At 47.0% G+C, this 22,945-nt stretch overlaps 1 protein-coding gene across 2 annotated transcripts; it reads right to left on the bottom strand.

Moving 5' to 3' along the window:
- Positions 1 to 809: 809 nt before the first annotated feature.
- On the bottom strand, positions 810 to 22,490 carry ELK4 (ETS transcription factor ELK4). 2 transcript variants are annotated; one of them, XR_014685726.1, is made up of 6 exons: positions 22,312 to 22,441; positions 13,968 to 14,183; positions 11,656 to 12,579; positions 10,377 to 10,493; positions 8,546 to 9,086; positions 810 to 8,446 (listed from the first exon to the last, which is right to left on the bottom strand). XR_014685726.1 is itself a non-coding variant. In XM_084497502.1 (5 exons), the coding sequence occupies exons 2-5, from the start codon at positions 14,172 to 14,174 to the stop codon at positions 8,988 to 8,990; spliced, it is 1,347 nt and encodes a 448-aa protein (XP_084353628.1). In that variant the 5' UTR covers positions 14,175 to 14,183; positions 22,312 to 22,490; the 3' UTR covers positions 810 to 8,987. The 2 variants fall into 2 exon arrangements, 1 of the variants encoding a protein (XP_084353628.1); XM_084497502.1 differs by having other exon boundaries at positions 810 to 9,086; positions 22,312 to 22,490.
- Positions 22,491 to 22,945: the final 455 nt, after the last annotated feature.

The raw sequence follows: 22,945 nt of genomic DNA on the forward strand, positions 1-22,945 counted from the left end.
TGTTTAGCTGCTGCTGTATACATAAACCTGAATGTGCTCTAAGTCAAAGCACAAAGAAGGATAAACACAGTTGAAGTTGGGGCTTAACTCATCCCTACCCTCCAGGAGCCCTCCTGCCTCACATCCAGTGCAGCACATGCTGTAATTCTTCTCTAGAGCCACAGGATGCCACTGTTACGCTCCTGGAGACAGCTGGGATGAAAAGTAAGTGGTGTACTGCAAAACCCAATCAGAGCAAAAATAAATAAATAAATCTGGTATTAATAGAGACCCTCCCACTATGACAGCATTCTCTCCATGTCTGTACAGAGGAAATGAGCATGAAACAATAAACTGAGGGAGTTTATTTAGAAAGACATCTATGCTGATTACATTTATATCATAACAGGTGCTGTCAGCTATTTAAAAAAAACAAAACAAAACACGTTTTATGATGTCCTTGTAGACAGACAATACCTAGCAAAATGCAATTTCCAGAACAGTATTTCTTTTGATAGAAGTGTACTGATATCAAGTGTACTTGATAATTCAGATTTCCACTTTGCTGGAAATGGAGAGGATATGGAAAGGAGCTACTCAACTGAGGGGAATGGTACCTGCTCTGGCACAAAAACTGCATGGCACCACAAAGCCAGCAGCAGCACCGTCTCTGTCTCCATTCGAGCAAGATGGGAGGAAGCCTGTGCTTCTGTCAACAAGACAGGTTAGCTCGAGGTCTGATGAACTCCCTCACTATCACAGAGCGAGCTGCCCTGCAGCTGCCACTTTCAATTTCCTCCACTGAAAGAAACAGTCAAAAGATCAGGAACTTTGTTAAAAATATTTATTTAAAAAAATACAATTGTTTTGCATGTCTGGTTGCACATAACTATTAACATATGATTGACTTGAATAATTTGCTACAATGCTTTTTTAAAGCCAGCTTGCATTATACAAAGCAAATCCCTCTGTCAGTTCTTACATAAAATAGTTTTCTTTAACTATTCCCACCCCATTTTTAAAAAAAGATTGCAATACATTGATTTATTTATTTTTTTGCACAAAAATTGAAGCAATAGAAAAGTCACCTGATTTCTCAGGAAAGACCTTCATTATGTTTGAATAAAAACTGCCAATATGCCACTCTCGAAAAGTAGTATTAGTTACTTTGAAGCGTCAATACAGTGCATGTCCTCCAAAGTAAGTTTTGCATCATAGAACTTTGCCCTCCAAATTCTACAGTCAAACCTGAAATGTGTTCAAATAACTGCATATCTGCGATAATCAAGTTGATCGGAGTTTTTTTCAATACGATATCAACATGCTGAAGGTCTTCCTAATATGTTATCTTGGAAGGTTAAATAAAAGCAAATTTAGTAACACTGAACAATTACTGAAAACTTTGGCTATTTATGTACTTGCATTACATACCAGCATTTTTTTAAAACACAATGGCATTAAGATACTCTTATAAGTTTTTTTTTCTTTTTTTTTTTTTTTCTTTTCAAAGAAAAGTTCAACTGAGAAGCTACTCTCTCACAGGCAAGTTTACCCAACTGTAAGAAGAGCACCAAAGCGGTGTAAGATTACAGTTGGCTCTAAAAGTCCATGTCTAGAGTAAGTCTCCACTGTAGGAAGCCAGCAGATGTTTGCTATAACACAACTTGCTTTGTCTCTCGACTCGGTACTATATATGCATATTAAATGCAATTCTGTTCTGGAAAGAGTAACTGAAAATGTTATTTGCTGACTTCAATACCATTTTTACTTAAATTAAAGTAAAATCAAATCAATTTCAGAGTTAACGAGTTAACTTACATGATTGTCTCCATAGCCTGCCCCAAGCAGAAATGTCAGAGCTGCTGTAGTATCGAGAATACTGCAGACGTCATCTTGCTGATTTACAGAGAATCCAGATTAACCTAAAAACTCACTTGAGGAGTAACACTAAAGGCATCAGAAAATCACTTTCCAAAACAGATGTGCACTTTAAACAGAACGACAACTGTCACATATCACCACAGCTGATTGGGTTGCTGAAATTCTCAAAAATTTAGCTCAACCTTCCCTCCCTGGCTCTCTCTGAGCCACGGACAAAAGGCTGCAAGGACCAGATTCTCAGCTGGTGTACGTTAGAGCAGTTCTGATGAAGCCAAGGCATCTTTCCCAATTTACAAGCTGCTGGCATACGACTCAAATCTGCCATCAGCTCACCCAGCGGTTCTCACATTCTCAAGACAAAGTCTTGTGCTGGTGAACTGCCCCTACTCAGAGCCACTTCAGTCTCAGATTAATTCCAGCTGTCCTAACATACATTAGAGGAGACGACCACTATCCTTACCATACATGTCATTTAAATTTTCCCGTTTATGCATCTCTATTATTAAGAATATACTTCTCAGCTATAAAAACAGAGGGGTTTGGGAGAGATAAGCATTAAATGTGCTACTGTACTTATCACAAAACACTGTGACGTACATAAGGCCATCTGGTAACACTGCAACAGAATACAAACAAGATTTTCAAAGGGAGTTTTAGAATACATTTTTTTTTTTTTTAAACTACAATGAATAATCTCAACCCTGTTCACAGAGAATTAACGTTAAAACTAGTACATCATATATATAAAACTCTGTGCAACTGAACAACAGCAGAACAAAAAGTCAACACAATTCTATAAAGCAATTTCAAAGCCTGAAGATTTAAGACATGCTAGCCAAAAAAAACCACAATGCATCTCAAGGAGCCTAGAGCAAACCCAGGTATTGTAAACCCCCCCCCCAGCACACAGCACACACTAGGAACCATGCAGAAGCCATCCTCGAAGCCTTCCTGTGTTAAAAAAAAATAGAGAAAGAAGGAAAACAAAACAAAACAGCTTCCAGTTATTAGTACAGCAGTGTTGCATGTACTGCCCAAGGACCGAAACGGGCTCCAAACACAGCTTTCCAACCTCTTGGACTGCACTGCTTACAGTTCTTTCGGTGTCTCCACTAAAAGACCCCCGTTTTCCAAAGGTTGCTAATTATACTGTAATCCTCTCACCCTGCCAAAATCCCTACTTTGAGATGAAAACCTTCTGCAATGCATGGTCTCAACAGAGAAGTGTTTTAGGGGAAAAAAAAAGCCCAAATTGTCATTCCATGAATATAAAATTATTCAAAGATATAGTTAAGACACTTTTATAGAAGACGTGGCATACAGCAATGTCAAAGATGCATTTAAAAATAACCTTTGGCAAATACTTAGCCCACACCATGGTAAAATTGATTTGAGTTCTTAAGAAAAAAAAAAAAAAAAAAAAGGAAAGGAAAGAAAAAGCCCTCAAAAGCCTCAACAGCATGTGCAAAACATTTAAAAGTGGCAACTGCATAGTGCAGTATTTGCTCTGAGTGTACACTGTAAGCATCACTGACACTAATCTGAAAGCCAGATCACACAACCAACACACATCCTCTGGGGCAGTGACTGTGTGCACATGTACATTCAGAAGATGAGAGCTATTCCAGTCTCAGTTAACGCACGCAGAAAGCAAGTCTTCAGCTGTAGAAGTATGCTTTTTAATCAGATGCCTGGAATAGCTCCACAAAGTCTTCACCAACATTCTTTGGAAGGGGAGGGTAAACAGAAATCAATTCTAGTCAGTTCTACTGTTTTCTATAGAATAATTTATACGAAGCTGACATCTCGCTATCTGAAAAGGGAAATACATTAGCTTACACATCCAAGCAGAAATATTGGGCCCTGCCCAGTTCTCTTACCTTACAGGTCACTTGATTTTTATTTTTTTAAAAAAGTATGCTTATGGTCAGAAAAGCTGCATCCTCCAAAAAGAATCAACTTCCTGCAGTGAACATATCCTCCCTTAATTTTGTTTGCTCTTTGTACAAAAGCAAGGATAACATTCCCCAGTCCAAAATCTGCCAGACACCCAAAACCAACGCTCAGCCTTTCTGCTTTAGGCGGTACCAAGACAGGCAGAATGTCTGATGATGATACTCAACACAAAGTAGAAATATGGCAGCACTGCCATTCCTGTGGCTTTGTAGTTCCGATATTACATCCTTATGACTAAAAGCGGGCTACAGAGAAAAGATTTGGTTCTATTTTCAGTAATATTTCTGTCCAGAACCAGCTCTATAAAGGGGTCCTACAGAGTCAATGCGATTCGCTCCGACTACATGGAATGCCATGTTCACAGATGTCAATCCTAGAAAGTCTATTGCAGTAATAGCCCTGAAGAATTGTGTAAAAACAACTGTCGCTGCATTTCATCTTTTAATCTTCACCTGACAGCCTCTGATTTCAGGAGATCAACTCCAGGATGTCACGTATTAACCACCACTTCTAGATGGCAATAGCCAAAGGCTTCCACATTACGCAGATTTCCTAACGCTGTTCAGACTAAACAGCAGCCATTGCCAATTACTGTTTAATTAAATTCAAATCAAACCATAAAAATTCCTGTTTAGGCAAGACATACTATACCTCATTAAAGCACCCCAAATAGCTTCTAAGCAACACGATTACAATTTTCATGTACTTTCAACTTAGCTGCTGAGCGTGAGATCCCGTGGTGCTCGGGCTGTCTGCCTGCAATACCATGCTCTGTCATTTTTAAGACAAAATAAACTCTCCAGACCTAGGACCCGAGAGGCCAGAAGGTAGGTAATATTTCTTACACAGGAGAACTAAGGAACAAAACAGAACAAAATCGTTATGGACACCCAAAACTCAAACATCAAGTTTTAAAATACCTGTCAAATTTGACAATGTTCCTTAACTACTGATGTAGTTTATTTCATAGCTGACAATACCAAGATAGCCTCTTGATACAACACTGAGATGTGTCTTGTAAACAAATATGCATTAAAAATGGAAGAGGTTAAATTGTATAGTAAAAGTTGAGTACATACAAAAAACGCTATAAAACAGTAGCAAAAAGTAACTAAAAGATAAATGAATAAACCATGGGTAGCCAACAGATCGTCAGCACTGTAGGTTCCAAACTCAGCACTAGAATAATGCTACTGAAGTGGACCAGAACTCTGCTTGTGCTCACCTGAGAAACTGCATCGATGCGCTAGGCTAGCTCTTTTATCCGGTGTCGACCTGCAGAAGCTCTCGCATGGAAGTTGAAGTCATGAGGGAATCTGACATGAAACAGGTCTGCACGTTGAAAAGCTTGTGAAGGAAGATATGCACATAAGCAGCCTTCACTGCGGTTAAAATGAACACCATAAAAAACAAGAAGAATTTATTTGCTGGATATCTGAGGTTTGAAAACATATTAGAGGGAGAAACTACCCCAAACAAACTACTGAATAGCCAAAGCCTTTCGTATTTTAATTCCCACTCCATTACACCAAAGATGCATGGGATACTGAAGTCTTAGGACACTCTACATAAATACAACAAATTCTCCAATTTGAGGAATTTCATCACTTCCTGACCTATTGCAAAACGCAATGTGAATGTGCCAAAGACAGTGCATAGGAATTACATTCAGCTGTCACTGCTGAAGACCAATCAATTTCTGAAACAAGGTTCTAGACTTAAGCTGCTAAGAAAAAAACCTTTCTTCCATCGCCCTCATTGCTAGGATCACATTCTCTGAAAATGGGTAAGACAGAACAGGGACGGTTCTCTAACTGTAGGCTGGTATTAAGACGTTTCTGCTTTCCACGGATTGTCTCTGCTAGCAGCACACGTTGCTAGTGGCATCCCGACGGTTCAGGATCTCAACAAAAGACAGACGTAGCACAGACAGCACCAGCAGTGCAAGCTTTGCAACTCTGCAGTACTATTATACAGCAGCAACGACATTTAAAAGAGATTTCCAGAAGCGAGACAGATGTTCAGCTTCCATGCTCATCCAGTCTAATTCTACCACCACCTATGAATTAACCAAAGCAAATACTACCAAGCATTCAACGATACCACAGGTACTTCAGCAACATGAATTGTAACGTAATAAAATGTTTCTGTAATGCTGCACTATTTTAAAAACCAACACGGCACTATACCCATACTACAGACTGCTAACATGGTAATTAAAAGAGAGCCTATATTAACCCCCACCTTCCCTCCACTAAAACCAAGTGGCAAACTGCCCCCGCAGTGAGCCAGCAGAGTACCAGCAGTTTACACAACCAAGCTCCGAGGACACTGTGCTGTCAGGAATGTGATCCAAAAAAGCTGGCAGTTATACACTTATTAGTCAATGTCCGTTTAATGAGGCAGCATATATACAAGACACTATTATCTTAAATGACCTGAAAGTTTTAACGGGGAAAACATGAGCGAACTCCTCTCCCACCTCGCCTAGTCTTGCTTTTCCGACTGCCTCCTGAGGTTATAATCCTACATGGGACCTTTATTTTCCAAGGCAGGTGCCCAAGCAAAAGCAGTCACCTTCTCATGTCACCCGTCAGGAAGTTGGACTTCACCGGCTCGAAGCCAACACGTTCAGCCTGTGTTTCACACTCTCTGAAGAAGGCATTCCTGAAGGTGAACGCGTATTTCAGCGACCAGCTGTGGCAGTGCAAGCTTGTGCAGCTACTTGGAGAAGAGCACGAAACCAGGCCAAGCAAAACTGACAAGCTACATTAGCATTTGGTTCTCTTGCATACCTATGCTGAAAGTGATACAGTTTACAGAAAAATAAGTGCACGTGTGCACATACACAACTTTTAAACAAAAACTTGGCTTTTCTCCATAGGGGACAAGGAAAGGGAAGCAATTAAATTGCAAGTCTTTAGTGCTCATTAGTTATTTTTAAACTCTAATCCTAGTCGGCAATGTTGCTCTCAAATCCACACACACAGTGGGCATAAAATTGGCCAACCTAAAACAACCATTAAAAGTGCTGCTATTTATATATAGCTATATATATATTCTAGAGCAAACTCATAAGCGATCATGCAAACCAGAAAATTCCACATGCCTGCTCTTAACTATGATTTGCAGGTTTCTTTCTGCATTTAAAAAACAAAACAAAAAAAAAAAAGTCAATATTGCACATTGTCATTTTAAGAGCCACTGGCACAGGAACTTGATCCTGCATCTGCTGCTGTGTAAAACGCGAAGCAGTGTCGTGCCTCTGACGTGACGGCCGGGAAGACAGTTCGCTACGTGAGCTCGCGCCCCGCTATCTGCACCCCAAGATAGGCACACTCCTTTCTCCCACCTCCCACCAGGCAGAGGACTTTCTGGAGGAACAATGCCCAAAAAGCAACTCCATTACACCCACCCATGGCTAGGGTGCCCTACCGGGAACATACGAAGTGGTTTACATCATTTCAATGCTAGAATATACAGAGAGAAAATCACTGCAGTAAATTAAGTCTTGGGTATTGTCATACGTATGCTTTAAAGTGAATTCAGAGTCCACAAAAGTGGCAAAAGGAAAACTCTGGGAAGGCAGAGCTCAGCATTCACCCAGCAGACAGGTGCACTAGAGCAGGAAGCACGCTGCCAGCTCCTCTTGCTGTAAAGGTAACTCTTTCTCTGCTCATCAAAACCTCAGAGACGGGCAGTGAGGATACCGAAGGAAAGAGACGGTCTCCATCTGTTTTCTAGTGGGTATTTTATCCTTACGTCACCAACTCACCACGCGTATGCGAGTAGCAAACCGAAGTTGCTGCCTGACAGCAGAGACCCGAAGTGGAAGGGCCCAGAGCTCGGTGCCAGCAGACCAAGACATCCAACCTCTGAGGGGCCGTGCGAGGGGAGTCCCGCTTCTGTCATTCCTCAGTTCTCTTAAAAGGCCTCCTGAGGTTTAAAAATCTAATTACAAATTTCATTTCGTCAGTGTTTCGAATGGCTCTGGAAACTGATCCTGTATTCATCCACACACACGGCCACCAAGGAAAGAAAAGCAAGCACAAATTTACAGTAAGGTTGATACGCCACGGTACCTCCCTCAACCAGCTGTACGCACTAAGCCTAACGTTTTGGGGGGTCTGAGTGCTTCCTCGTATTAAAAAAAAAAAAGCAATAGATGTAAAGCAAAACTCGAGATAAGAGCTGGGAGAAGGGGAGCTTCTCCACTTCACCTGTGGGAAAAGAGCAGTAACGTTAACGCTCAGACGTTAGTGTTCCCACCCACGGCTTGGGTCTGAAAATCCCGCATCAGGCAGCAACCTCACGGAACAGATACACCCTCAAACCTCACGGGAATCCATCACGCTGCTAAGCTAGCAGCGAGATTACAGGCTTTAGAACAGGTCTCTGGCACAAGAAATGTTTGGACTTCAGCATTCAAACTTTCTGAGAACTGAAAGGAACGAATCCCACCATTCGTCTGTCCCCAGGCCTTGCCTCCTCACCGAAGGGAGGGCCAGGAAGCATCCGGAAGGCAGCCAGACCACTTCTCCGAGAGGCTGGGCTGTCTGTGTACAATGCCATTCACAAATTGTTCATATCTGAGTAACACAATCATCGAGTATTCCTTGAAAATTTCTCCCTGCAAAGAGACAAGACGTTTGTACAGCAGATAAGACGCGGGCTGTTTTGTTGCTGCAGAAGTTATCAGGCCCCAAGGCAAAGCCGAGTGCGCACGCACCCCTTTCCCGAGCATTTCCTGGAATGCCAGCTTCGATCGCAGTTAGATTTCTTCTTGCCAAGCACAGGAAGCAGAAGAACAGAGGTTTTCCAAGAGTCACAGAGAAAAGACTTCTCTGATACCGTTTACTGCCATCAGTGCAGACTCAGTTACTGCATCACCAACTGAAACTCCCTTTAACCATGGTGAAGTCTTCCAAACCAAGGAGGGAAGAGAAGAGACCGGAGCTTCAGCTCCTATTAAGGCGTTTGCATATACATTCCCAATCTGGGTCTTCAAAAAACAGGAATTTTGCAAAAAAGGCATTTTATCTGGGAATGGCAAAAACTATGACTTGATAATCTCTGTGGAATTATAAATTGCTCGTTTAAAAAACATGGTTAAATATAAGTGTCATATCTTTCCCTTGCTTGCCAATACGTCCTTTCCATGAGTTCATGTGCTATGTCTTCTGCAGATCAGGGGAAAATGGGCCAGGGGTAGAGGGTCCATCCAGTCCAGACAGAGTAAATGGGCCATGACTGTTCAGCACTGATGGAAACTGAGAGACAAAACAAAAATGAGTAAGGAAGAGGCTATTTTAACCTACTGTTCCTCTCCTATCTCTGCATATAGAAGCTCCCCCAGAAACAAGCTAACAAAACCTCGCAAATAATCTTCTTTCTTCCCCAAGTAATTGACTTTTAACATGCTCCTGCAGCACAGATCGCTGGATTTGTGCAACTGCAACCAGCGTCAGCAGGCAGCCCCAGTCTGCAGCCTCTGCGCTGAGCACTGCCTATCTCCTAAACTAATAAGGTCACAAGACAGGGACTTCGTAGAGGTTGTTGAGAAACCATGTCCTACATTGTTCCTCAATTAATTACCAGCTATTTATAGAGGAAAAGGTCCAACGCATTTTCAGACCTAGCTGTTTATTGCCTATTCTGACAGTACACATAAGGTACTTCCTTCATCTCCATGGAGATGACAGATATAAACCCAAAAGACAAGCACTTAAATTTCACCCCCTGCCTAAGCAGACTCAGGCAACAGATAGAGGTGCTCCAATTCCTAAGTGGAACGTGGAGGAAAATCAAAGGTAATTACAGCTAAAGATTTCATTTTCTTAATTTAGAGGGCATTTTTTAAAATTTATTATATAAAAAAAAAAATATTTACCAAAAACAATGAAGCTGAGAATTTCCAAACAATAAAAGATAGCAGAATAATACAGAGCGTACAGAAAATGTGCTACATACTGCCAGAGATCACACACAGAGCCTCCCTTCTTATCAGTGCTGAGATTTAATTAATGTCCTTCAAAGGAAGAGGCTGTTAACAAACTATTAAAAGAACCAGGAGAGAATAGCAAAATTCCATTTCCAGGAAACTCTTAACCCGTGAAATTATGAGGAGGCAAGTTTTACAGGAAAGGCAGACTTAAAAAGCATAATTTAACTACAGCAGACTGCTATTAATTTAGACCATTTCTGAAACAACAACATTTACAATATACTTAAACAAAACAGGGTAAACATCCACTAAGATTAAACTTGCTCTCAAAAGCTAACATGGGAATAGAAACCAAAGATGTCCATTTTGTTTCCACTGGCTACAAAATCATTCCTTGAATTCAAGGAAACTGTCAAGCGACTTTTTAGTACTTAAAACTTGGAATAACTAAGCAGACAAAGTATGAACTATTCCCTGAAATGCTCACTTGCCTTATTAAGCAGCAAGTATCACTGCCCAAACTTGCCATCGGATTTTTGGGGTAACAGATCCCCGCAGGTCTGCTGAAGAAGGTGGCTTTGGTTAAGCGTAGGTCAAGCAGAGAGACTGAACTTACCTGAAAGAGTGTGTTAGCACCTTGCAACCTTGCAGGACTGAGAGGAGCAACCGGGCTTAGGGTACTCCAGAAATGGATACTGGAGAGCAAGGGACTTGGGGTCAGCAAGATGGGAGTCTGCAAAACACATGGAGACAAGTCAGTTGTTTGAAACCTGCACTGAGTAATAGATAGCAGATGGAAAGCTCGCCACAATAATGAGCTCCTACAGCTGCGGAGGGCTGGATCCAAATTTCAGAAACTCCCCTTCTCTCCTTCCGCTTCCTCCCACCTTCTCCTCCTCCTCCCTTCAAACCCCACAACAGCAGCAGTCATCGGCTCTCCCTCCCCTTTCTTAGCAATTGGCCCTCTTCTCCCAGCAGCTGCCAAATCCTGCGCGCAGCAAATTGGCCTCTCCTGCAATTCAGTACACAGCACCTGCAAGGACTTGGGAAAACTCAGCCCATGAATTTAATGTGAGCAGGCTGCGAGCGTACACATGGTCTGGGTGACACCGGTGATGTAAGCCACAACAAAAGAAATTTGCATCCAGCTTCTGAATGCTCTGGATGTTGCAGGTTCACCAGCCAAGCACTTCGAGGGGCGCCAGAAGAGCAGCTACGCTTGATTTCCCCCCCCTGCCTTCAGCCAGTTCAGTTTTCTATCAGCGGTTTCCCTGCAGTTTCACTCCAATTTATTACAGGAAGGAGATTAAATATATACAGAACAATATAACAGCAGAGTTGGATTCGGTTCTCTTCCAAATTTTCCAGGAGGAATGAAAGCTTTCCTTTCCCACTCAGTGGTAACAGCCAAATTCTGCAGCCATTCTTGTCACCGTTAACTCCTATCACTCTGGTCTGAAGTTAAAGGCTGCTGAATCAAGTGAAAGCACTCAGCTAAACAAACACCTCAGTGCTTAGCTTTTTAAAACATTTTCAGAATCAGGGCAGGGTTTAGGGTTTTTGAAACGATTCAGTGTCACTTTGGGAAGATTTACAAAGGATCTTACAGGTGCTGGGCTCTGCCTTCCCCATGCTAACGCTGTACAGATGTGTTTAGCTGGCTTGCTACTTGGACACACTTTGGAGTGGAAGATAATGGAGATTATGAATAAAATTTCTGTTTTATAAGAAAATGGAAGTAATGTCATGGGTTTCAGAGCTCCCAAACACCATCTACAGGCTTTTAACATTTCATTTGCCCTCCTTTATTGTTTAAAAATATAACCACTACTCTTTAAACAAAAACCAAAAAAAAAAAAGGAAAAAAAAAGAGGTGGTGGGGGTAATTAAGTTACCTGAGAGAAAAGTGCTGGAGTAAGAGAAGCAGTGGGGAGAGAAGGGCTCAGTATTCCCAACGGACTTGGATCACTGCCTGTAATGACGAGAGTAGGAGCCAACTCCAGCCCTTTGGGTTTTTTAGATCTGGAGAGATGATTGGCAAATTCCTTCTCCAGCACAGATGAATCCTGCTCTTTGGGCTCTGGGGATTGATGCTGAAGGCTCTGAGCCTGCTCCAGCTGCTGCGAAGCCACCGACTCTATGTCCGTGTCAATGTCCAGGTCAGGATTAGAGCTCAGGGGGGGCGACGGGGGCGTGGAAGGAACTTGCAGAGTGGGAGACACCGAGGATACGGGCGGAGTTGGGGTGAAGCTGGTGGTTAAGTTTGGCAAAGGTGCTGGAGCTTCAGGGACAGTTAACTTGGGTAGGACGAGAGTCTCCAAGGTCTGGAGAGTTTCTTCTGATCCCATGGAGAGGGAAGATGCAGCCGAAGGGGCAGAAGCGGTGGAAGTGGCAGAGACCGTTGAAGTGGTAGCGACCAGGGGGACAGAGGACGGCTTTTTGGAGGGCATGGTTACAAACTTGATGACAGACGGTGTCGGATCCTGAGCGGGTTTCTTCTCTGTCAGTTTCTCGGCTGGATTCTCGATCTTGATGGACCTGAAGAGTTTTACACTGGAAGAGTTCAGGGAGTTCAGCGTGAAAGAGGAGTACAAGCCTGAGTGGATATAGTCATTGCGGCTGGAGGACTTAGCACATGACTGAGACTTCTCCTTCCCACAGTTTTCCACATCCTTTGGAGCACTGCTAACTTCCGCAAAACCAGTCATTTCAGGGTCTCCTTCTATACGGCCCACGACAAGTGGATCCATATTTAAAATCTCCGGATAAGAAACAAACTTGTATACAAACTTCTTACCGTTCACTTTTTTAATGATATTCTGTGGGTAAGAAGATACAGATTTTTAGCCCTTCTGATTAATTTTCTTGCTACAAACATTGCCTAAAATAGACCGAGGAATTAAATAGTTGGTAGTCTTTCATTGAAGATTGTTTCTATTTATTTTAAAATACAGGCTGCATTCTTGCAATTTGGTTATCCCACCAAAGCATCACTTCCCGAGCTCACGGACAGAACACTAGAGCAGGTGAACTTAACCCAACTTTAAATGTACTAACAGCAGCCTTAAAACTGCAGAACAATTGAGTTTATGATATTTTCAAAGATCAGCTAGGACACAAAAGATTGCCAATACCCCCCATCAAAGTTAAGATCATTGGTATTTATACAGTAAGTGTCATCTATCAAACCACAACACCCTTATTCTTAATAAGATGATAATAAAAGAAAGAAGTTGGACTGGTCAGCAGAACGTAGGCTTATCAGCTTTTTCAATAGCCAAAGTGTCATTCATCAACCCTGGTTTGTTCCCAACTGCAATGCCACACACAATTAGGGCCAAAGATTATTATTATTTATTGAACAATTGTTATTACTGAGAACTCTTGGCATAAAGTCAGATTAAGGAAACCGTGTTACCCAATCATAAAGGACAAGCAACAAACCATATCCTACAAACTGACAGGTTCCTCAGGAACTGTTTTGGTGTTTCAATCCCGGACACCCACACAGTAGCAGTTGTGGGATAAATGGCTTATCGAAAGGTTACTGAAATGAAGATCACAATCCCACACCGCGGTTCTACTTCAGCTTTTTGACACTACACGTGCACTAATGAAAGGCTACTGCAAGTTCTTAGAAGACATTAGCTAAATAAGAGGAGCACCTTCCTCTCCTGGAATAAACTCAATATCCTCCTTAGGGGTGCCATTTCTGAACATAAGGAGGAAAAGAAAAAGACTCTGGGCTGCCACACAGGAAATCCTTATTTTGATAGCTCCTTCGTAGAGACAACTACAGAAAAGGTCTCAAGGTAGTGCAATATTCACCATCTAGACCATCATTATTCCGTTGCTTAAATTGGAGTGTTGAGGATTTTAACACGTGCAAGGACACGTATTTTTGGAGAGGGGTTGGAAAGGAGAACATGATTCAAAGAAAGATTCATATTAGCAAAGGCATAAATCAAAGACGGTAACATTTTGCACAAATGGATCTAGAACCTTGTAACATAACCACGGGGAGGAACCAGGTATGAGGATAAACAAAAGGCAAAAAAAGCACGTCTAAACACAAACTAGTGCACCTCACTTAAGTCTGGGAGACAGAAGTGACACCTATCCCCTTGAAGAGAATGAAAAAGGAAACAAAGCTCATTAGGCGGGTAAGATGGATAAGGATTTCAGGTGGATTTATGGACTTTGTTACCTTCACATAGTAGTATCTGAGAGCACGGCTGAGTTTATCATAGTTCATACTGGGCTTGTTCTTGCGGATTCCCCAGAGTCTGGCCACCTCCTCTGCCTGCAGCAGTTTGAACTCCCCGTCGTTGGAGGTCCAAGAGATGATATTCTTGTTCTGAGGCTCTTGCAGGAGTTGGAGGAGGAACTGCCACAGGGTGATAGCACTGTCCATAGCAGTAAGCTGAAATTCAGAAAGGCAGATAAGAGGCAAGAGATTAGGACCGGTACGTTTTCTGCATCTCCCTAGAAGGGGGGGTAAGGGTGCAGAGATGTTATTTCCAAAGGCAGCAAGAGTAAAAATTATTAGTCACCAGTCGTGAAAGATGTTCCCTGCAGAACAGAGAGGCTGAGAGCCAACTGCTATCGTCTCCTCCCACATGTCAGTCCTTTTCACATGGGTTATATTTAGCCTCATTTAACTAAATCAGGTCACTTTGGGTAAGTTGCAATGAGTCATTATCCAAAAAAAAGAAAAAAACACACCAAAAAACCCACAGTTTCTAAGTTGTTCCATGTTCACCCATTCTGACTTGTACTGCTTTATATATATATTAAAAAAAAAAAAGCTCAGGTGCTCTCAGGTAAAATCAAACACCCACACTCACCTCCTCCGTTTCTTGCCTGCTCCCACCTCCAGCCTCCAGGTCCTTAACAAGGCAGAGGGTGGATCAACTGCTCAAGCTAGCAGGGGATGCCACTGTGCAGCACAACTCTATTTTCCCTCATTTGTATTGCCGCTGCCCCTCCCAATCGACCCCCGGTCTCCTCTCAAACCTCCTTTCTTTCCCAAATTTCATCCCCGTGTTTTACAAGGAAGTAAGCTAAAAAAAAAAGTAAATGAAATGGTTTCAGACGCTGCCTTGGCTCTTCTCTTGATTCCTCTCGTGTCTTACCTACGTCAGTCTTCTAGGCTGAGACTTTCTAGCACTAGCCAGTTGCTTCACCCACTGCCAGCACGGTTTTCCCACACTGAGCAGTGGCTGGATAAAGCCATCGGGGGCAGACGAGGCGGCAGAGATGCCATCCTTCCCTGACCATATCTGACCGCGTGGAGCAGCACTTCCACAGACGTTCTGGAGCAGAACACAAATAACCCCTCCTGCACAGAGGAAGCATTAGGATAAGCTCCGCTGCGAATTAACAGATCAAATTATATTCGTGCGGTGTCCCACACGGATTCCCTTTAGTCCAGAACCGATTTGAGAATGGATTCCTTCTGGCAGAATGGCAGAGCGGTGGAGGTTGGAGGGAGCTCTGCGGATCAGCTGCCCCAAGCTCCCCGCTCGGGCAGGGTCTCCGACAGCCCCATACCCAGGATTGTGTCTGGGTGGCTTGTGAATATCCCCAGGGGACACTCCCCAGGCTCTCCATGCAGCCTGTGCCAGCCCTCGCCACCCTCCCAGCGAGGAAGGTGTTCCTCACACAGACGGCTTCACCTTCTTCCACTGCAACAACAAGAAACCCGGCCACCGTGCACCGAGAGCCTTCACGGTGAATTGTAGGGATGGTGTTTTGCTGTGTGGAACTGCTCCGTTCCCCCTGACAAATCTCAGTAAAAAAAACCCTATAGAGCAGGGGGGTTCTCCAGGGGGAGCCTGCAGCGCCCAGACCCCAGGCTCAGCACCAGCATCGTGCCCAGCCCTGCAAGCAGCACCCACGCATCCGTGGGGCTGGGTTTAAGATCCAGGCGGGACTGGCAGCCAGTTCATCTGTTACCAAGGGTTTTTATTCCAACCTCCTCACTGCCCAGCACTCACCCAGCCCTATATAAGGAAGAGAACCGGCTTCGTGTCAGAGCCTCCCGGCTCACTCAGCCCTGTAAAAGGATTCCTGCTGACAGCTCACACAGGACTCTGCATTCTTATTTAAATAAGGTGCCCTAGGGCAGGTGGTTTTTTGGGCAGAGCCCATCTCGGTGAGCCTATTTTTAAGACTACCTGCCTCATGGCACGCTTGCACGACTCCAGAGGGATGTTACATTGATCAAGCCAGCTAAATTGCTGCAATTACACGCACAATCTCAAAATGAAGGACACCCACACCACCTTGTTATGCTGGCCTAAGGTGCTTTCCTCGTTAATTACCGCACGCGTACAACTCCACGCTTGCCCAAATTAATTGCTGAGTGCTCTAAGAAAACATCAGCTGCTGAGCCCGGTGCTTTGAGACTTCCCGCAGCGCGCTGGGGAGCCGAAAGGTCCGGCCCTCTGGGGCAGGGAACCCAATTCAATCCCTTCCAGGGCTTCGACTTACGTTCACCAGGAACCTCGAATCTCGTTTAATATCTGCCTGCTGGCACAGCACCACGAGCAGAGCCTCGTTACCCTGTCAGGATGATGCACACGCCCGGCTGTTGTGCAGGCACAAGGACTTGGTTCCACCGTTCTGCAGAGCTGTCAGTGCCCGCGCTAAGTGCTAACAGCGAAGGAGCAGGCAAATGAAGTTGAGTGATTATTCCCACGCTACATTTATCCGCAGCAGCTCCAAAGCCCGTACCAGCACTGCACCAGCTAGCGCTGCCTGATGCAACGGGAGGTAATCACACAGAAATTAGATTAGCAGCAGAATTTCAGAGCGGCACAGGCTTTTCTTCGCCTAAAAACCTGCGTGGATTTCATCCCCCAATTTAAACGCCGTAATCCCACCGGTGTGCTTCCCTTCAGGAAGAAGTACTTCGCTGCTGTCATCTCAAAGCTCACCAAGTGCTGTCAAATGATTGCTAGGCGAAGGCTGGTTTGGGATAACGATACATGGTCCTGAACAAATTGTATGTGCACAGCACCGAGTTCAGCACCACGGCCTGTGCCTGGAGTGACTGAAATGATAGAAGATAAAGGATTTAAAGAAATCACTTTTCACGGTGACGTGTTACATTGTTCTAAGGAGCACTGACCAAAATAACAACGTGCATGCTCTCTGCAGAGCTCACGGTGCCTGGGTCCCAACCACCGCCCCTTTCTGGCTGGCAGAATCCTTTCCCAGGCAGGGCCACAGTATTTGCATGGTCATCAGCTAAGTTTCTAGTGACGTTTCTGGCATTTACAGGCTTTAGTGTTGTCTTGATTCCTCCTGTTGCTTATAGGATATGCTGCGTGTGGCCATCGCCCTCTACTTCATCCAGTCTCCATCATAATGGGGCAGTTTTTCTGACTCCCCAGCTGCCAGGGAACACACACACAGAGCAGCGTGGTGCTGGCAACAGGCAGGTTGTATTGCAGCCGAGAAGCATGAACATCCCTCTTATTAAATATTTATTGTGCACGTGTACAGGAACCAACAGAGGTACCTCGACGTCACTGGGAGCTTTTCCTGACAAGTAAATCCAGCAGAGACGGCCAGCAAATAGCCCTCCCTGCTGGTTAAATCAATGGGCTCGCTGGTAGGACTCGCCCCTTCCGTGTCCAGGAGTAAGCTGCAACTGGCAGAGGGTGACACACGTACAGGAGACAACGCTGCGCGACGAATAAAGGCTCCTCTCATTTGGCTTTATTGCACTTACTTTGATACCGCCTAAGATCGCATCAAAGAACTGTTGCTTCTTTAAGAAAAAACAGGATTAGGGGAAAAAAAAAACACACAAAATGTAAAAATAAAACCAGTAGAGCAGAGCTGAGCACAGTCGCTTTGTCTGATTTATGAAAACCCAGGTACTGTGTTAAGAAGTTCTTCCTTCTCCAGCAGCGGGGGCAGACGGAGGCCGTCCTGTCCCTTCCATGAGCCCTGAGGCCTCCTGAGCGGTGCCAGCTCCCCGTCTGACCCCAGCTCTGCACATCTCCAGCTGCCAAGCCCAGCTTCTGTCCATACCCCGGCCCTTTTTAGGGCCACGTGCTCAAAACTGTCCCCCTCCTTCTGCCCCAAGAGGGGCAGGAATTTGGTGGAACCTCTCGGCCTTTTTAGTCAGCAAACCCCACACCCCAGAAACATTATGGGCCCGTTGATTTCGGGAACTAAAAGGCACGGGGATGAGGACAGGAACCCAGCAGCCCACCCGTATCCACGCTAACAATGGCAAGACGTTGCTTCGTGCGTGATTTGTACGTCACGTTTCAGCCCCTTCCACATCTACAGCTCCTCTCATCAAAAGGCATCCATCTCCCAGCACAGCTCCCTGTCAGCACAACAAGCCTCCTCGTTTGATTGCTTCTTCTTCGAGATGAATACACCAATAATTACAAGCACACCACGGCACGCTGCCTCTCTGCTGAGGGTTATTTTCCTTCGGAGAGTCCACGGAGAAAGAAAAAGGTCTCGTTTGAGAAGACAATGAGGGAATTAGGCAGCGAGGCAACGGCGCTGTTTATGACAACAGCCTTCCCACTCCTGCACCAGTTGAGTACGAGGAAAAAATAGTTGCTAGAGGCAGAGGGCAGTTAGACTTTGTAATGAGCATGCTAAAATAGAGCACTATTATTGTCTTGAGATCTTCTCTGCCGCCTACGGCTGACCCTTGCAGCACACCGAGTAGCTGACGGGGTTTGGCTGCAGTTTGCTGAGCGCACGCTGCAGACCTGAGTGTGCTCGGGTGGCTGCAGCCTCTCGGAGGTTGCTGCAGCTCCGTCTGAGCCCTGCCTTCACAACAGCTTCACGTTTACAGGAGCCAGGCCACGAGATAGGCATCTTCTCGAGCGCTTTCTCACCCATCCCCGCCACAAGCCGCCCCGCGCGCTCCCTGTGATCACAGAGCCTCCAGGCTCTGCCTCGCCGGGGGAAGGAGGGCGTGCGAGCGCGGCGTGGCACAGCTTAGGAAGCGGCACACGATTTTACCACGGCCAGCAGCTGTACTCAGCGCTGCAAAACAAACCAAAGGGTTCAGTGCCCCCAGCTTTTGGGGGGGAGAAGGGCACTCGATGAGCCCCAGTAGGCAGCAGCCAGCCGGGACGGGGAAGGTTGAAGGGGCAGCGGCGGAGGGGCTGTGCCCCAGCACCCCCCCCTTTCAACGCCTGCTGGCAGATTTCCTGTGCTTTGACTCAACACCGAGAGCAGCTCAGTAATCCCGCGCCTCGGTTTGTTCCCTTATCAGCATCTGCAGGCTGATGACTTTTCCAGATGGGCTGATTACAGCAGGCAGCTCCACAGCCCTGCCAGAATCCCCCCTCTCTCCCCCCGAAGCCGAGGCTGGTGCAAAGGAGAGGGGAAGAAAAAGTGTCACGGGGAAGAAAAAGTGTCCTTACGAGGACAAAAATCCCTCCCAGGCATGTCAGGGGCACGCTCCTAGCTGTCCAGGCACTGACACAGAAGGGACACCTCACAAGCTGACTGTGAGCAGCACAAAGCAGAAGACATGGCGTGACGGTGCCACAGAGGATGCTGAAGACAGCCCGAACCCAATCAGCACCACCAACGTGCACAGCACCCCGACAGCACCAAAACCCACCAGGAGAGAACAAAACCTCTCCCCAAACGCTTCTGTTTAATAAATAAAGTCAAACAGCAACGATAATTTCGGGATGGTCTCAGGGTCCTCGTGTTTAGTGGTGCAAATCAGCCGTGCAGTGGGCCAGCAGGTGAGCAAACGAAATCCTTACACAATCCCAGGAAGCCGGGCTCGCTGCGCACACACCACACAGGCACCCTGCTCCTGCACGCCAAACCCGAGCCGTTAGGGCTTTGCTGGACAAAACCCTCCCCATGGTGTTTTGTTTTTTTTTTTTTAATAGCTGAAGATGGCCATGGTGCGTGAACAGAAGGAATCTGTAGACAACGAGCCCTGTTGTGTTGTGCAATATTCCTGCGGAGACGAGGCTTGAGACGGTTGTTCCAGGAAATTAAAAAAAAAAAAAAAAAAAAAAAGGCAACAGTTTAGATTAAAGGAGGTTTTTGGAGGTCACAGGCCCAAGGCCTGGTTCACAACAGGGTTAACATCAAAGGACCATCAGGCTGTTGTTCAGCGTCTCTGGCCAGCCAACAAAGCAAGCCTAAAGCTGCCCTATTCCCTCTGTTCCTTTTATTTTACTAACGGGACGAGGAGTGGGAACAGCACTAATGAACTCCGCAATTAAGTGGTCATCAGCACACAATCAAGCAACAATTTCATTAGCCCAGCACTCCAAACGTCCCTGCACCAACACACCTCTCATAAAACACTCTCAAGCCCCTGGGAAGGTGAATCACCTGAGCTATTCGTGTCAGGGTTTTACCGATTTTGACTCCTTTTAGGATCCTGCTGCCTGACACGGGTGAAACCTACCGGCCAAAAATCTGCCTCTTTGGAGTGCTAGGAGCGGGACACAGCCTGCTCCTGGGACACACGGAGCAGTGTAAGGACACCTGAACTACTGCTGCTTGCTTGCTTCCTTCCTGAAGACAGGTGAACTACCTGTTAAGGGACTGCTGTGCGTGTAAATCCAACTTCCCATTTGCAAGGAATTAAATCAGAGAGGCAGATTTTCCCATCTGCAGCACCATCATTAAGGTTTCCAAACCCTGGTAGCTTTCCAAGAGGCACTCAAACTGTACCTTCTCCAGTAAATAACAAAATCAGGTAAATAAGATAAAAAAAAAATCCCAGCCCCCAGTAAATTCTAGCCTTCCCCTTGGCCCTGGCATTCACGGCGCTGTTGTTTCCCAGGCAGTCAGGAAAATCAGCTCGTTCTGAAGGAGAAGCCGTGGTTATCAGGGCAGGAAGCTCCTTGGAAGGAAACGCTGGAGGATGTCCTCATGATAAGAGCTGCTCCACAGTTTTCATTGCCTAATCCCTCTCCAAGTCTGACAGGCATATTTACTTTAAACAAACGCTGCAATAAATTCTCCGCTCTTGGCTCGAAAATCAAGCTGCGAGTTTATATGAAATTGAGGTATTAGCAAATATTTTGGGGTTTAGGAGCAGTTTGTTTCATCTTTTTAACTCCTGTCTGAGAAAGAAGCACTTTGTGTCCCGAGTTAGCATTTTCCAGCCTTCCCCACCTTTCGGTAGCATGGGAACGGTCGGGGAAAAAAAAAAAGAATGGCAAACTTCAAAGACACTCCATTTTTTATCCGGCACTTGGTTTGTTTCTAACGCTGATGTGACTGCCTCTAATAAGCCATGAAGTAATTGTATGAGAGCTCCTCTTTCGGTGGATTACACTTTGCTTTTCCTCCTCCTCTGCCATCGCAGAGGCTGCGGGGAGCGTTTACCAGCAGCAGATGGAACCGGCTGAGGGTAAAAGCATCCGCGGCGAGGAACAAGAGGCCGTGTCCCTGCACCACGAGCAACAGGCTCGGCGTTTCACATCGATCCTAACCTCGTTACGGAAAGGAAGCCTCGTTCGAGCTGGAAAAGGTTCCCTCGAATAATGTTTATGAGACACGCAGCCGGGTTGCCATGACGATGGAACAACTCCTCTCCGCAAACAGGCGCTAAAGCCCCTAAAAATAAACAGGCCGGGCGAAAGCACGGAGGCGCAGCTCCGCCGGGAAGGCTGCGCCTGGCGCAGGGAGCGCGCTCGCCCTGCGGACGAGGAGGAGAAAGCGAAGAGAAAGCAACGCCAGGGACTGCACCCCGCGGGCACCCGGCACGGCTCGCCCACGGGGTGCCTGCTGCCTCGTCCCGGAGCCACTGCTGAAAAATAAAAACCACCAGGGTCGGAACAACGCCGGGTTCCCCCTCTGCGAGGGGAAGCAGGGGGATTGCTGGCAGCAGGCCCGGCCGGCAGGTGAGGTTGTGTAACAGGCAGGTAGGAGCTGAGCCGAGCCCAGCTGCCTGCGTGCGTGCAGCCGGCGCCCATTTGCATGCCTTCCCCACGGGTTCCCCCCTCTTGATGTGGGGAAGGCGCCCACCCACCCCGCAAAGAAGCGCACGAGAGGCGCTCCAGAAAATCAGGGACGGAATCACAGAAGGCAGGGAGAAGGAAAAAAAAAAAAAAAACACAAAAAAAACACAAAAAAACAACAAAACCCAACCCAGGGCGCGATCGCTGCCTCCTGCTCCCCGCTCAGCAAAGAAACGGGGACAGGGGGAAAAGAGGGGGCAGGGGGGGCACCTGAGGGACCTGAGGGACCCCCCCCATGCCCCACGGAGCAAACCGGGGCCGTTTCCCCGTTCCCCGGTTAACGGTGAGCAGAGGGGGCCCGGGACAGTCCCCAGGGCCTCCTTCACCCCCCAAAACCAAGCCCCCACCCGTGGGTGCCCCCCAGGACCCCCTTTTACCCCCAGCCCCCTCTCACGACCCCCCCAAACCCCTCAGAGCCCCCCTCACGACCCCCTCCCGGCGCTGACCGAGCCCCCCCGGTGCCCCCCATCCCCCCCTCATCCCCCCCAGCCCCCTCAGGGCCCCCTCAGGGCCTCCCCCGGCCCCTCTCAGCGCCCCCCCCCCCCGCTCCCCGCTCACCGAGGAGGAGCCCCGCCGGTCCCCGGGCGTCGCGGTGCTCCCCTGGCGGCGGGCAGAAGGTGGGAACGGGTCCCCCCGCCGCCCTTCATGGCCGGGCCGGGCTCCAGGCCCCCATGGCGGGCGGCCGGGGGTGAAGGGGAAGGGGGGGGGGGGCTCGGGGCGGCGGCGCTGAGGCGGCGCTGAGGCGGGGAGCGGCGGGCGCGTTACATGGCGGCCCCCAGCCTCCGCGGCCGCCGTACGCCACGCTTCCGCCCACGGCCCCCCAAGGGACGCGCGGGGCGGCCAATCGGCGAGCAGAGCGGGGGAGAGGATAGCCAATGGGAGGGAAGGTGCACGCCCACCCCGCCGCAAAGGATGCTGGGGGGTGTAGTCCGCGGGGTGCAGCCATGTGCCCGAGGCCCGGCTCTCGGCCCGGCCCACGCTGTTGGGGGCTGTGGGACGCGGGGTGGGGGAACGGGGGGGGAGGAAGAGGGGGGAGGAGGTGGGGGGGGAGAGGATCCTGAGGGGAAAAGCCAAGAGGGACAGGAAAAGGGGAGTGAGAAGAGAAAGTGAAGCAAAACAAGAAGGGGAAAATGAAGCGAAGTGAAGTGAAGCGAAGCGAAGCAGAGCAAGGAGGGAAAGCGAAGTGGAGCGA

The sequence above is a fragment of the Aythya ferina genome, assembly GCF_964211825.1.
Source record: "Aythya ferina genome assembly, chromosome: 25".
Taxonomy (NCBI): Eukaryota; Metazoa; Chordata; class Aves; order Anseriformes; family Anatidae; genus Aythya; species Aythya ferina.

Excerpts from the sequence above, each read along its gene's own strand:
- ELK4 (XM_084497502.1), bottom strand. The coding sequence starts at position 14,174 with ATGGACAGTGCTATCACCCTGTGGCAGTTCCTCCTCCAACTCCTGCAA. Across the intron at positions 12,580-13,967 it reads TCAGATACTACTATGTGAAG|AATATCATTAAAAAAGTGAA; the intron begins GTAACAAAGTCC and ends TCTTACCCACAG. Across the intron at positions 10,494-11,655 it reads CTCCAGCACTTTTCTCTCAG|ACTCCCATCTTGCTGACCCC; the intron begins GTAACTTAATTA and ends TGTGTTTTGCAG.